This window comes from Plectropomus leopardus, chromosome 10, assembly GCF_026936395.1.
Source record: "Plectropomus leopardus strain MGB_pleo_1.0 chromosome 10, ASM2693639v1, whole genome shotgun sequence".
NCBI classification, from domain to species: Eukaryota; Metazoa; Chordata; class Actinopteri; order Perciformes; family Serranidae; genus Plectropomus; species Plectropomus leopardus.
The window spans coordinates 23,769,106-23,784,082 of NC_142185.1; the positions used below are offsets into that span (position 1 = coordinate 23,769,106).

At 42.1% G+C, this 14,977-nt stretch overlaps 1 protein-coding gene across 4 annotated transcripts in view; it reads left to right on the top strand.

Annotated features, from left to right (window-relative positions):
- Positions 1 to 14,977, top strand: part of myo16 (myosin XVI) — a 127,565-nt gene that overhangs the window by 93,309 nt on the left and 19,279 nt on the right. For all 4 annotated transcript variants that reach the window (XR_015777649.1, XM_088083337.1, XM_088083335.1 and 1 more), the window contains exons 28-32: positions 6,191 to 6,293; positions 6,968 to 7,064; positions 7,420 to 7,693; positions 9,871 to 10,253; positions 11,002 to 12,258. Coding sequence is in view for 3 of the 4 variants with exons in the window: in XM_088083337.1 (XP_087939463.1) it covers positions 6,191 to 6,293; positions 6,968 to 7,064; positions 7,420 to 7,693; positions 9,871 to 10,253; positions 11,002 to 12,258 (2,114 nt within the window). In the remaining variant the exon portion in view is untranslated. The remainder of the gene's footprint in view (positions 1 to 6,190; positions 6,294 to 6,967; positions 7,065 to 7,419; positions 7,694 to 9,870; positions 10,254 to 11,001; positions 12,259 to 14,977) is intronic.

The following is a 14,977-nucleotide window of genomic DNA, read 5'->3' on the forward strand; positions in this document are numbered from 1 at the left end:
AATAGTGTGAGCATTTCCAGTGAATTGGTTAGATATAGGTTGAGGTGATTTTGGTTGTACTATCAGTCTCATGCAGCTGAGTTAAAGCTATTTCTTTGCATCGCGTGTTGATAGAGCTTGTTGCCAGTGGAAGAGCAGAGAGACAGAAAAGCTCCAATCTCCCATCTTACATATCCTTGTCAAGAATATATGGTTAAAAAGGTCTGGTTAGGGTATGTTAACACTGGAAAGGGTGTTTGCACTCCATCCATTCAGTAAAGAATAGAACAGTAGAGAATACAGATGCTGTGCTATCTCTTGTTCTATAACTGGATAAGTTATATTCTGTAGATCTGCCGCAAAGCCTCAAGAAGTCTGGCAAGCAGATGCTCGCTGCTGCCATAATGTGGTAGCTCAGGCTGGGTATATCCTGGTGAGTAAGAAGACCATGAATGAGACTTTTATTCTTTAATTGATATACTTGGATGGCTGAGCGTTGAGGGCCCTGGAAGAGCGGTAGCTATTGTCAATCAGCAACTAACTGCTGCAGCGCAGATGTCTATACTGTGTCAAACAGCATACATGTCTTAACTTTTAGAGGCAGGATTGGTGATCTGGCGGTCGAATGGCGTGGAATATATGAGAAAGGATAAATAAAATATAGAGCATAGTATATACCGTATAATGTATTGATTGAATTAAGGCAATCAGAGGCTTTCAGGTCCCCACTAGCAGGAGTCTAATCCACCAGTGCAAATGACCTAGGAGAGCAGTTGTGACAAAATGAGGAAGATGAATCTGTTTAATGTGATATAAGCCCACTATTATTATTAGCTTTATAGTGAAATCAAAATTAACAAAGAATAGAAAAATATGACTTGAGGTTTGTAGAAGTTCCACATGTATGTGTTTAACTAAAGAGGATAAAATGGCTGAATCTAAATGTCATCGCTCTGGACTTGCAGACTAAGCTGTCATGGACGTAAGTCATATATATTGTGATGTGTTCACCGTCATCACATCACCTTCGCCAGGGAGTCTAAACAGCCATTTAAAGGGCCTCATGTCTCTTTCACTGGTTACTATGGAAATGTTTGCGTGACAACTACAATGAAGTACACAGTGTCTGCTTATCTGTCCCTGCAGATAACAAGATATTAATCTCATTCATAAGCTTCTTTTGCATTTTTAATATCTCTATAGCTGACATTTCTACATATTTCTTTGTCATGATGTGGTTGAACATTATTTTAAGCCTACGCAACTCAAGTTGCATTTTAGAACAGTAATTGTTTTACACATTTGTAATGAGCTTGTTTTGTTAAAAATACAACTGTCCATCCCTATTGCAATACATTGGGAAAATTAAATTGTTGAAGTCTGGGAAAGTCTGCACACCAAATGGACTCTTTGGAAATTTGCAGAAAGCTGGCTTTAGGACCCTTGTGCACTGGAGGAATTGTGGATTTGTACAGCCCTCAGCACTCCCAGCAACGGACTGTTTCATGTTTTGGATGCACAGCACTAGGCAATACAATACAGAGACTGTCGATGTTTGGGAAGCTTCTTCAAAAATGTAACTCAGAAATTACTCATTACATTTTCATTACATTGAAAAAGTAATAACTTTAAATGTCAGCATTTCCATTCACTGACTGATAGAACAGCAAACACGCAGAATCTTTAAAATGTTGAAACAACACAATCTTATTCGATGTAGAAACTGTAGTTTAACCCTTTGAAACCTAGAATGACATCACTTTTATTGTGCTGCTCCAGATGCATATCACAGTCATTTAAACCTCTGAACCCTGAGCAAATTGGTGTGATTTCTTTAAATCATATATTAAAAATAAATTAAATACAATTTAAAATGTTATTAAAAACATGGGGGAAAAGACAATAAGCAACTTGGTAAGAAATGTTTCATAAATTGCAAGAAAAACGCTTGAGAAAATTACCAGGAAAAATAAAAATGCTTAACAATATTTATATTTAACAAAATTATAGCTATAAAAGGGAGTTACATAATTACAATTTTTTAATCACTTTGTCCAATTTTGTTGCTCATTGCCTTCCTATGCTTTTTTTTTTTTTTTTTAAAGAAATTAAGCCAATTTTCGCAGGTTTCAAAGGTTTCATTACTGAATATCGAATCATAGTCCTACTTGTTACTAAAATAGTAATCAAATTATTGTTACACTTTACAAAGCAAGGAAATACTGCCCAGCACTGGTATGTGTGCATTGCATATGAATGTTTAGTGTTCATACAAATGGACCTTTTGAGTCTGCCTTTGTCTGACGTGTGTCCCCATTCTGCTGTTTATACATTAAGACCATGCTTAATTTGAGTGGCTGCCACTCACAAAGACACCAGTCAGCCCAGTCCAAGTGCCATTCATCTCTCTCTCTCTCTCTCTCTCTCTCTCTCTCTCCTCCACTGGGTTTAGACATGGCCAATGAATGAACACAGCCTTGGCCAGGCAGGGAGCTGCTGCAGAGTGGGGGTGGACTACACTGCTGTCTTCACAGAGCTTTCTCTCACTCAATTTCTTATCCTCTCCTCACATGCTTTCTTTTCTGAACTGTCATTTTTTCTTTCATCTTCTTGACCTCAACATTTTCTTTTATTTCTTTAATCCTTTCAGTCTCTTCATTTCAGCCTTTATCTTTCCTTTTTCCCTTCGCCTGTTTCTCTCATTTGCGCACATACTATTGCAATTTTGTCCCGTTTCTTTTTCTTTCTCCATTTGTCACTCTTTCAAAGCAGAGCCCAGGCCTTGACTAATCAAAATGACAGCACAATAAATCAACCATTAATCTTAAGGTTGCTATATTCTTGTGAACACAAGCACACCAGTGTGTCCACACAAACACACGCTTGCACACTGGAACCACGCAGGTCACTTCACTAAGTCATAGTAGCTCGCCTGAAGCAAATTACATTATTGTCCTGGTAACCGGAGTGATTTATGAGGAAATCTATTTTACTGTTGCTTTTATTTGTCTTTTATGATACACTATGTGTTTTGTGGCCGGATTTATTTTCCACCGATGTGTAAGGTCAAATATGACCACTTGAACCTTGTTTCTTTCCTCAGTTCTTCATTGGTACAAAGTGGATGAGAAAGAGGCATCAGTATTCATAGAGCATGTCACAAATGCACAGGTATATAAGTTATGTTTTCTATATGATCAGTTCCATTTGGGTCCTCCTTACCTCCTACTGGTAGATAGAGACACACATTTGTAGATAATTAAGTTACCCACAGAATAGTATCCATCATTTTAAATCACTGGGATGAAAATCTAAGACTAAACAAAGCCAATACGGTTTGAGAATGTGGCACAGGAGCAGCCTCAGAGAGGAAGGGATGTTTAAATTCAGGCTGCTTTGCCTTTAGCACCTTTGTGACGGTCTCTAACAGTGATCTGATGGCCTGTTGGTCACAGAGAGCCACGTTAGCACCCTGTAGGCTTCCATTTAAACTCTTATCAAAGGCGTTATTTCACGTCTTTGACTCCACATGAAGCCCCCTTGGGTCTTGTAAAAGCGGGGACCATCGATGGTTTTCATATCCTCATAGGGGAGGTCATGGGTTTACAGAGTTCCTTTGTGTTTTATGGGCCCAGGGGGACGGCGTGTGCTGTCTGCAGGACTGGTATTACCATACAGAGAGAGGGTGAGGGAGAGTTCAGACAGACCCCACTCCTGCAAATCAAACACATCCACATTCATGTGCACTTACTTACTGACTATTGACAACACAAGTGGTTTATGCTTTCAACCATCTGCTTGTTATATTTTCCTCTTCAAACGTGTGACATCATCAGCTGCCAGGTGAGAGCTGGACTCTGACTGACAAAATGCACTGTTGAACTGATATGAATTTTGAGGGTTTTGTGTATTTACTTAGCAGATATTCATTCATTTAATTTAGAAAATGTAATAATTTAGTACCAATCTGTGCATATACTACATAATATACTTTTAAATATTCTACATAACCATTGATGTCTAAAAGGTTTTACAAAAGTTGCAGTAGTTACGATGTGACATGGCAAAGACAAATGTAGGACTGGAAAAGTGGGGGTACCCAAGAATATTGATCTGATTGGGTTGCACTTGTACCAGCCATGTCAGCTACTGACATCATGAACCTCCCCACAGCTGAACATAGCTTTATTTGATTTTTTGTAAAATATCAGGAAAACACTGTTTTCTGATAAACAATTCATATTCACCTTCAGCTCTCAAACAGAAATACAAGGGTAAACTCTCAATATATTGTCTTAAAAATACGCATTTATGTCTTCTGCTCTGTGAGCTCTGAAATTTACTTACTGTCTTTATCCAGTTCTTGCACATGCAAAATAAGTAAATGTGAAATCTATTGTTGATTATACCTATTGTTACATTTCTGTCATGAAAGCAGCAGGATATGCATTAAGTTATACAGCAGGGAAATATGATGCCATACTTTATGATTAATAATTTGTAATGTTTGTATTGTAAGTGTTCATGTGTAATAAGTATTGAATAAGGCTTTTACATAAAAAAAAGCTTTGACATGTCACAGTAAGAAAAGCGCAGGTGAAAATAAAAAAATGAATAAATTAATTCCATTCAGCTGCTTTAGTTTCATGGTCCTCATATTGTTCATGCTGGCTCACTGTCACACTCTCATGACTCACTGGGACACTTGAATAGAACAGAGCCGTTGCTAATGTTATGAGTAACACCTGTGCTTTTCCTAACGTGTCAAGTCAACATGTCTGCTATGAAAAAAGCCCAGCGTATTTATTGTGTGCCCTGTGACTCCACCTTTATCTTAGATTAAAATAGTCATATTGTATAGTAACAGTAAGGTCCCTTTTGTTGCTATTCAACAGTGAGTGTAAATTTATTTTTATATTTTTCCCATAACTTAATTTTAGTGATATCCTTGCTGTCTTAGCACTGCAGCCAGTTATACCATTTCAGCTACATTGAATGTTTTCTTCAGTACAGTTATGTTTACACTTATGTATTTGTGGCTAATAATAACGTTTTGTTTTTATTCCAGTCACATTTCTTTTTTTGGAGCGTATTCTCTGAGGTTAGAGCGTCAATTTACAAGAAAAAAACTCACAAATGTACTGCCAGAAAGTCAGGTAATGTCAAATAAACAGTGACACAAGAGACTTGGGTTTGGGTCCCATATGAGTTAACAGTGGCTTTTTAAATTTGTGAAAACAAGGTTGTGGTGTGAAGACTGTCTTTATCAGATGAAACTCAAAAAAAAACCCCACAGGTGTTCTTGAGGAAAACGGTCAGCACGGGAGACGAAAAAACACCTCAGGCATGCGTGGAACAGAAACAAATGCACTTGGATTAAGTTTTTTTTTTAAAAAAACTTTATTTAAAGCATGGCTACTTGCATTAAAACACCTAAGACACTGGCTGGTTTTGACCCAGGGTGCACCCTAATGAAGACCTTAGGGTCAAAATTTGTTCCTGCTCCACACATCAGTTAAAAGTTTTTTGTCCCATTTTCTCATCACTTTAAGGCTTAGCTGTCTCATTGTTTATAGTTTTTAGGATACAAACCTGCTGAATGCACTCTGTATACGAAACTTAAGCAGAATATATGAAGAGATCCGTTCACTTTACCATCATTTTTCTAATTTGCTAGCACATTCAGGAATATACACGCGGGTGTTAATAGCCACATTGGCTGTTTAAAGGATGTAAATGTTGGTTGTGGACACCTGGGTGCAAATAGCATTTCCCTTTTTTTAATCTGGTCTGGCTATTCAGCAAGGCAGATTTACCCTTTCTGTCATCGTTAAGCTGCTCATTCATTCATGTCTACACAGTCAGAATTCATGCCGCACACAAAAACATCCAGTTATGTGCATGTAAAGAGATACATATTATCTGTGATAGGATTCTGTGACAACATTTCTCTTGTTCACTCTCCCTTTCGCCCCCCCACTGTCCCAGGCACAAACAAACCACTGTCTCCATCCAGCTGACCATTTATAGCAACGGTTGCCCTGGGCAACACCAATAGGAACAGATGCTGTTTGGCTGGTCCGCCGTATGACCCCACTGACCTTTCGACCCATTGTTTCTGAAAGAGAGGGGGTGTTTCTATGTCCCGCCTAAATTTTTTAAGTTCAGCACTTCAGCTCTGATGTTCTCTGTTTTTCTTTGTGTGTCTCAGATATAAAGACCTCGTGGTCCCGACTTTGGGAGACAAGAAGAAACTGTCACCAGAAGAGAGATGTCGCTCCGTTCTGCAACAGTCCAAACTCCAGGGATGGCAGGTGTGTATGTTTGCATGTCTATGTCTTTACTCTTTTTCTGTCTCAATCTATAACAAAAGATTTGCCAAATGACTTAATCCCTGACCCTCCATTTGAAAGATCCCATGGAATCTTTGACAATTTGTCCAGCTGTCCTACCTCATCATCATTCTCCTCACACACACTCACACACACACACACAGCAGCATGGACCCGTCCACCCCCCTCTCTGTCCTGTCTGCCAGACTGCTGTTGTGTCTGAGTGTGTGACCCTACAGGTCACATCAGCTCCCGCCTCACACACGCATGCACACTCCTCCACAATGTCGTGCAGATACCTTTTCATACGGCTCTGCTTTACACGCACTCACACACACCACTCCTACAAGTAGCGTGTGTTGGAATGAATAGTGTCTGTGGAAGTATGTCACCCCCACAGATCTGTGCACCTGGTATGGAGTGACCTCTGTCGCCCCCCAAATGCCCTCTAGATCCAGGAAGTGAATGCAGTGTCAACATGCAAACTCCACACCCACCTATTATCATACATCATGGCTACATCACTGCACTCCCATCAAGTCCACACTCTGCCGAGATGTCCAACAGAAGACAGGCAGACTCCAGAAGCTGAATGATGATGGTTGTTTATACACGTTTGATCAAATGACTTGCGTGTGTGTGTTGTGTGTGTGTAGATGGGCAGCAGCAAGGTGTTTCTGAGATACTGGCAGGCAGATCAGCTCAACGACCGCTGCTACCAGCTTCATAAAAAGATCATCACCTGCCAAAAAGGTAATATCCAAAATAACAAACCAACAAACCATGTTGTTCTCTCCGGATTCATCCATCTTTCTTTCTCTGACACTATTTTCTATTTTTCTATCATATATTTATTCAATTTTCTTGTTCTTATTACAGTGCGATAGTAGAAAGGACACAGATTAACATTACAAGTGAACAACAAAACAAAACAAAAAACGGTGGTTTCACATTGGGGCATATTGAGCATGTACAATATAGGTTATGGAAATGGGCCGTATTGTCTTTTAGACTGAGTGTTCTCTTAGCAGTGCCAGTGACTGATTGATTGAACTGAGTTACTCTGACACTTCTCTTACATCTTCCCCTCCTCTTCCTGACGTCTCAGTGGTTCGTGGCTGGCTGGCCAGACAGCGCGTTCACCGCAGGCTGTCATTACAGCAGAAAGAAGAGTGCAGTGTGCAGCGTTTCCTGCAGGGGGCAGAGGACATGGGGCTGCGAACCTACGACCAGCTGGTCATCCAAAATGCATCCGACATCGCGCGAGAGAGCGACCGCCTGCGCTGCCATGGCAACAGCCTTCTCAACACCCTTGGAAGCAGCCCACCACTTGGTGAGAGGCCCGAGCCGGTGGGAAAGGAGGAGGATCAGCCTATCAGGAGGTAAATTAGCAAACATCCATACGACTCATCTGAAGGCAGAGATACATGAAAATTCAAGCATTGTTTATGTGCAGATATTGATTTTTTTTCCGCTAGATAGTGTCCTTGTTCTCGCCAAAATTTCATTTCATCCAAAAATTGTTGCTCGGGTGACAGACTTGCACCTTGCCACTTTTATTAAAACCAATCAAGACTATTATTCTCACTAAAATGGAGCCTTTATTGCTCATGTCAACATAATTCATAACACTCAATGCAAGGGCCTTGTAGTCACTGTTAGATTATTGTGCCTGGAGAAAACAACCTGCAGCTTCTGTCATTCTCAGGATGAATAACTGTATAAAGAAATCATTTGCCTTTATAAATGTGTGTGTGTGTGCATGCACTAATGTGTGCGTGCACTAATGTGTGCGTGTGCTAATATGTGCGTGTGCTAATGTGTGCGTGCGCTAATGTGTGCGTGATGTGTTTTTTCATCAATAATGTCATTGCATCCCAGCGCGCTGCAGGCTTTTAATTGTAAGTTTCATCATGGATAGTCAGATAATGAGTTGTGTTATCAGATTGTATTAGTATTGTGTTGCACCTATGGAACGCTATCCTTATCGCCACCACACCTCACTCTAATATAACATCTCATGCCTGGAGAAAATGCACCAATCCTGGAGAGCTAAGTTAGAAAGTGTTAAGAAAAAAAAGGCATTAAGAAGGTCTTTACAGGGGTTGCTAAATGAATAACCTTCATTTTGATTAATTACTGTCCTAATTTTGAAAAATGACAACCTTGTTAATTGTAATAAGTGAACTGTGTGTTATGCATTTCAGCTTTAATAAACCTGTAGATTCCCACGTGATATATGTTCGGCTTTCTACAGTATTCAGCAGAATAAATGCATTTATTATTTCAATAATATCTTATTATTGCCGCAGAGGAAGCATTACCATTTTTGTTGATTATTACCATTGTTACATAATAATGACAGCTGACAATGATTGGTGCAAATGTCTCAAGGCTTTCTGACAAAATAACTTAATTCAGAGACACATCACACATCCAGTGCGTGTTTTGCTTCTAAACATGATCTTGGACAAACATAAAGCTTTAAAGAACCTGGCAAAAAGACTCAGTATAGTATAGAGCGATAAAGAACAATTAATCGACTAATCAATTACTTGTCAGCTATTAGATTTAGCGCACACTGATTAGAAAATGGATTAATTGGTTGGAGATTTTTTAAGTGTAAAAAAAGTAAGAATTCTCTGATTCCAGCTTCTTAAAAGTGAAAACTCTCTTGCTTCTTTATACCACTATGACAGGAAACTTACTATCTTTGGCTTGTGAACATAACAAGACATTTGAGGACATCTTGGGTTTTGGGGAACAATGAATGATATTTTTTTTTACCATTTTCTGACATTTTCATTTCATTTTATTTCATTTTCATTACATTTGTTGCAGCCCTTTTACTGAACAGTATCTCATTTTAATGAGCAATGGCCAAAGTTGAAACACAATAATGTAAAAGGTCTCCGCACTGCACAGACCGAATCCGCATTTATTTTGTGATACATTTTAATTATTGAATTGATTTTTTTCCATTGAAAATTATGAAAAAAAAACCACACACGATGCCTGTGTCCTCTATGTGTCCTTGTGCATGTAACATCTGCTGCTGGGACAGGAGACGGGAGCACAGGGAGACTTGGAACAGGAGGAGGGGTGTCAGTGGGCAGACTGGGATACGAGTCGCAGTCACAGTATTGTAGAGGAGATTAACATTCACCCAAACTCACCTAATTTCTCTGCAGGTTTTTAAAATGCCTCCCCCCTTCACATGCTCGGGCACCCCCCGCCTGCAGTCCTGAAACCAACAGATGGCTCGTACAGATTAGCAAAGGAAATATTAAACTGGATGTTATCAAATTACTGCAAGGAGATTAGATTTAAAGCGTAATCTGTTTGGTCTCCAGTCCTCCAATTGGCCTCCTTAGCTCATATTTGTGGCCTGACAGTTGAAGTGGGCATACATTGAGTTTGAGTATACTGGTGATCTGAATTATGTCATTAATTCAATCTGGATCACAAAACTGTTGGATGGAAAAAAGATGTGCCCAACACTCTTTTTTTATGAAAAGCAAGTATTTAATATGACTTCTGTTATTCTTCTCATTTGTAGGGTTGTGGAAAAATGTGGGAAAGTCTATGAGGGTCCTGTGAACGGGGGAAGTCGAGTTATTCGCCACTTTCGCTCCAGCTCAGTACCCATCCCCCTTGCCATGGAGAGCATGGCCCATTCCTCTGCCAATCCGTCCATCAAGCCAGCCCTGCAGCAGGTGGCTCATACCAACGAAGACACTGCAGGCGGGGGAGGTCTCTCCTCTCCTCGGAAGCAGCCTCCTCCCAAACCAAAGAGGGACCCAAACACTCGTCTGAGTGCATCTTATGAAGCAGTTAGCGCAGGGTTGACGATGGCAGCCAAAGAGAGCCCCACTCCTGAGGGGTACGGTTCACCAGCTGGAAGCCCTCCTAAATCCCAGCTGTCCCCCACAGACCCTGCAGGTACATCACTTCTTCTTTTTAGTATATACAACAGATGGGGGTTTTTATAAGGGATAGACAGATTATCAATAACCGATTTTCGGAGCCAATATTTGGCATTTTGCCAATTATCTGTATCAGTGTATCAGATAATTGAAAGTGTGCGTATTACACACAGCCAACACCAGAGAAGGCAGTCTGCAATACAAGCAAAGAAAGTGTCAGCATGGGAGGAACATGCACAGAAGCATGGGTTATTCTGTAAAACCCCAGGGAACTATTTTACTTTCTTTTTCATTCTTTATTTAAATTTTCATTGAAACTTATTAAAAAAAAGGTGCTGGGAACTTGTTGTGTATAATGTTGAAAGCTTCAGTTTCGATTAAACTTTTACTAAAGGCATTTAAACAAAGTTTAAGTTTGTTATACTCCAAATTCTAAATTTTGACAGAAGTTTTTTTATTTTTATTGAAAATGCATATTGGTTCCAAATATTGGTTATCTATCTCATTAAATACTAATAAATATGGATCAGCCCCTAGCTTTTATGCCTTCACGCCGGCGATAACTAAGGCCAGAGGCATTATGTATTTGCGTTGTCCGTATGTACCTCTGTTCATCTAATTATCTGGCCCATGCTGATGAACGCAATATTTCAAGAACACCTTGAGAAGATTTCTTCAAATCTAGTACAAATATTTTGTCGTCTTGATCCTTCTAATGCCTTGACTTCCTTTGTATTTAACTGTTTCTTTTATAATCTCCTCAGCCCTGTCAAAGCCCCGTCCACACAGTGATGACTACACAACCATGAGGAAGGTGCCACCTCCCAAACCAAAGCGTAGTCCCAACACTAAACTGACAGGCTCATATGAGGAGATCAACGCTGTAGCACCCAGCATCCACCAGCTGCGCCCCGCTGATGTAAAGCTGGCCTTGCTGTCCCGTGCCGGGGGATTTGGAGGATTTGGTGGTTTGATGCAGAAAGCAGCATCTTTGGATGCTCCACACGGGGTGGGACTGAGCCTGTTCCAGGGCCAAGACGAGGAGGACGTGTATATAGAGATGTTGGGGTCCCAGCCCCGGGCTCGGAGCCTCCAGGAGCCCCCTGATAGCCCAGAGCTGGCTGACTCAGAGGCCGTCTATGAGGAGATGAAGTATTTTCCTCATGAAGATGGTGCAACTTCTACCACTGTGGTGAGCAAGGCAGCCAAACTGGAGGCTCTAGGGTTAGGCCTTGTGGGATTAGGGGCATCTCCTCCTCAGAGCGGGGAGACCAAACGGATGACAGCCGGGGTGGCCGCTGCTGTAGACATCACTCACTCTCAGAGCACGTCCAATAGCGGAGCTCCCAAAACCCAGCTTGGCAAAGATGGCAGCTGTGAGATCCCTGCTCCCTTCCCAAACCTGCTTCCCCACCGTCCACCTCTCCTGGTGTTCCCCCCCTCCCCCGTCACCTGCTCTCCTGCTTCAGATGAGTCTCCCCTCACCCCACTCGAGGTGAAGAAGCTGCCTGTGTTTGAGACAAACCTGAACTATGCCACTGGCCCAGACAGCCCGCTGTCCCCGCAGTATGCTCGTCAGAGGGCTGACTCCTCCCCTAGCCTCACTGTCCTCATGCCAGAGAAGAAGTCCACACCTCCACTCACCCCTCCACCCCCACCTCCTCCCCCTAATGCCCCACCACCACCCTACAGACCTCCTTCACATTTCCCCTTCCCGCCTGAGGCTAACTTCCTGGCTCTGACTCGAGCAGCATCCATCACAGGGAGCTCGGACACCCCAAAAACCTCATCTTCTCAAAGGGCAAGCGGGGAACCACTTGGGAAGCCACCTCCCTACTCCCCAGTAAAGATGTCCCGTCCTGAGCCTCGGAGGGCACACTCGTGCTCCTCCTCTCCCCTGCTGTTCAACCCAGCCAATGGCAGACCCCTGACCAGCCCGCTGGATGAGCTCAACACTCTGTTCAGCTCAGGACGCAGCCTACTGAGGAAGTCCACCTCTGGCCGCAAGATGAGAGATGGAGGTCTGTCAGTAACACACACACATACACACAATTACACATATCTGAAACAAAAGCAGAGAAATCACAGCACATATAATGTTTTGAACACCTTCCCTTTTCGTTCGGTCATTGTTTTAAATGGACAGTTTATCCCAGATTCAGAAATACATATTTACCTGTAGTGCTATTTCGTTTTGGTGTGAGTTGCTGATTTTTGGAGATATTGGCCATGGAGATGTCTGCCTTCTCTCAAGTTCAATAGAACTAGATGGCACTCAGCTTGTGGTGGTGCTCAAAGAAAAAAAAAACCCAGCACATTTGAAAAACTCAACAGCGATGTCTCTTTCCAGAAATCATGACCCAGTTACTCAAGATAATCCACTGACCTCGTTGTGAGTGGTTTCATGGAGGAACTATTTTCTTTCTGCTGAACTACACCTGCCAACCGTATCACCACGCAAAAGGAAAGTTGCATTTACTGCTAAATCACCTAGCAACACTGAGATAGCAAATGTTACAACTCAGCCTTGGAGGACGCTGTAAATGTTCACATCTTGTGTTGTCACCAGCACAAGCCTCTCATCCATGAGTAGATGCACGCCGCATTCTGTGCAGTCATTCGGTTGGCATTGTAGTTCGGAAGAAGGAAAGTAGTTTCTACATGAAACTTCTCAAAGACAGATCTGTGGATTATCTTAGTAACCGTGTCATGGTTTGTGGTAAAAGACATTGATGTTGAGTTTTTCAAACGTATTTAATTACTTTTTTGGTGCTTTGAGTGCCACAAGCTGAATGCCGTCTAGTGCCATTATACAGAAGAGAAGGCAGACATCTCTACGGTCAGTATCACCAACACGTAGTAACTCTCACCAAAACAAGATTGATAAATTGCACTACAGGTGGGGCGCCCACTATTTCACCTGGTAGAGCAGGTGCTTAACAGCCATAGGTTTGATTCCAGCTCATGGCCCTTTGCATGTCATCCCCTCTCTCTCTGTCACATCAAAGAAAGACAAAAAGACAAAATATACCCTTGAAAAACAGCATTATGTGTAAGAGGGACAATATGTATTGTTGCTTTTAGGGTGAATTGTCCCTTAAAAGGCATCTACATTCATGGGTAAATGGTCCATTTGCTGTAAGGTCTGTCTTTGAGTCTTGAGCCACATTAGGCCAAACCAACAATATGTGAACCTGTTGGTGTGTGGGTATATATGTGTAGGGGCGGTGAGTTAACCTTTGCTCTGTTGTAATTTTTCATACTGTGTCCAATTCAACCCACCTGAATGTCAGTTTGTGTGTGCGTGTGTGTGTCTGTGTGCGCACATTTGTTGGCAAGTGTGCACGTGTCCATTATGTGTTCTATCTACGGTGATGAGTTCATGATCAAAGTAGGAGCCGGCTCTGTGCCAAATGATTTATTGGGTGCTGGGTGATTACCTCCTGTACAGCAGGAGTGGTGTAGGGTTGTAGGTAAGTAATAACCCCCTGTTTTTGTGTGGGTTGTGGGTCTGTGTGCATGTGGACACACACATGCTCTGAGCAGTAGTGAGGTGAGATGGACCAGCACCCAACAGCCTTCCTCATAAATCCCTCTTCTCTACATTTAGAAACTCCTTATATTGCTTCAGGTGTTGTAGCCAGCCACCCTTGTTGGCCCACTTGAGGCTGCTCATTTGTTACAGTCTCCAGTTTAGTGGCCTTTGGCTCCAGCAGCTGCCTTCTAACATGTTACCTAATGAGCTAGCTGCTGTAGCCCACTTAGCATCATACTGCACTGTAAGTATGATCTAGGTATTTTTGTGTGTGTGCTGGAGCTCAACACATGCATGCAGAGCACATACAGATGCTGTGACATTGATGCAAAGGTTGACCTTTGCAAAAAGAGGCCAAACGTATTTGTCACACTTAGTCAATAAAATGGGAGGGTGCTCAGGTCAGAGGTTTCAAACCCAAGATTACTTTGTGGTGCTTTTATGAAAGTGAATTTCCCATTGATGCTGCAACTTAAGAAAGCACAGAGAAGGTAGAAACTGTGTTGTCCCACCATGTTTTTATCTGAGTGTCTGTTTCCTGCAAGTGTATTAGTTGTGGCTAGGTTAATAATGCATGAGCAGAAGAATGATGAGGATGGGAATCAAATATTTAACAGCTCATTCATGTTCTAGACTGCCCAGCAACAGCAAACAGGACACCGCAAACAGTTGAAAAATTACGATCAAGTGAAAGTTGGTGACAGTAATCACTCATCTTGACGGCTGCTTGATTCATATGAGACACACTTGTGTCATACGTCTATTAACGAAACAAGGTCAAGGGGCAGGAAGCTGAACTCCTTATAAGAGACGGTATGAGAGCAAGTGCACACGCTGACGCATTTGCCTCACGTGACATATTACGCTCAACTCTATGTCAGCACCTGGACCTGCGCAGGCAAAGCTCTGCAATCATGGAAACAGTGTGTGTGACAGGGGAACCTGGCACTGGGGTTCACAACCTTGCTGTTATTTTGAGTGGGCAAAGCAAGGCGGTGCGCTTACATCAAAGCACAGAGAGATGCCGACGGGCTTAACGGGATGGCCTACTTCCGTTCCTCTCGGCTGTTTAGTGACTGAGTTTGATACCTGACGCTGTGGGAGTGGCCAGGGGTTACAGTTGCTATCCCAGATATCTCTATGAAGAGCAGCTGCATCTCCCTCACCCTCCTCCCCTTCGTCATCCTCAGGGAATGAGAAAACCA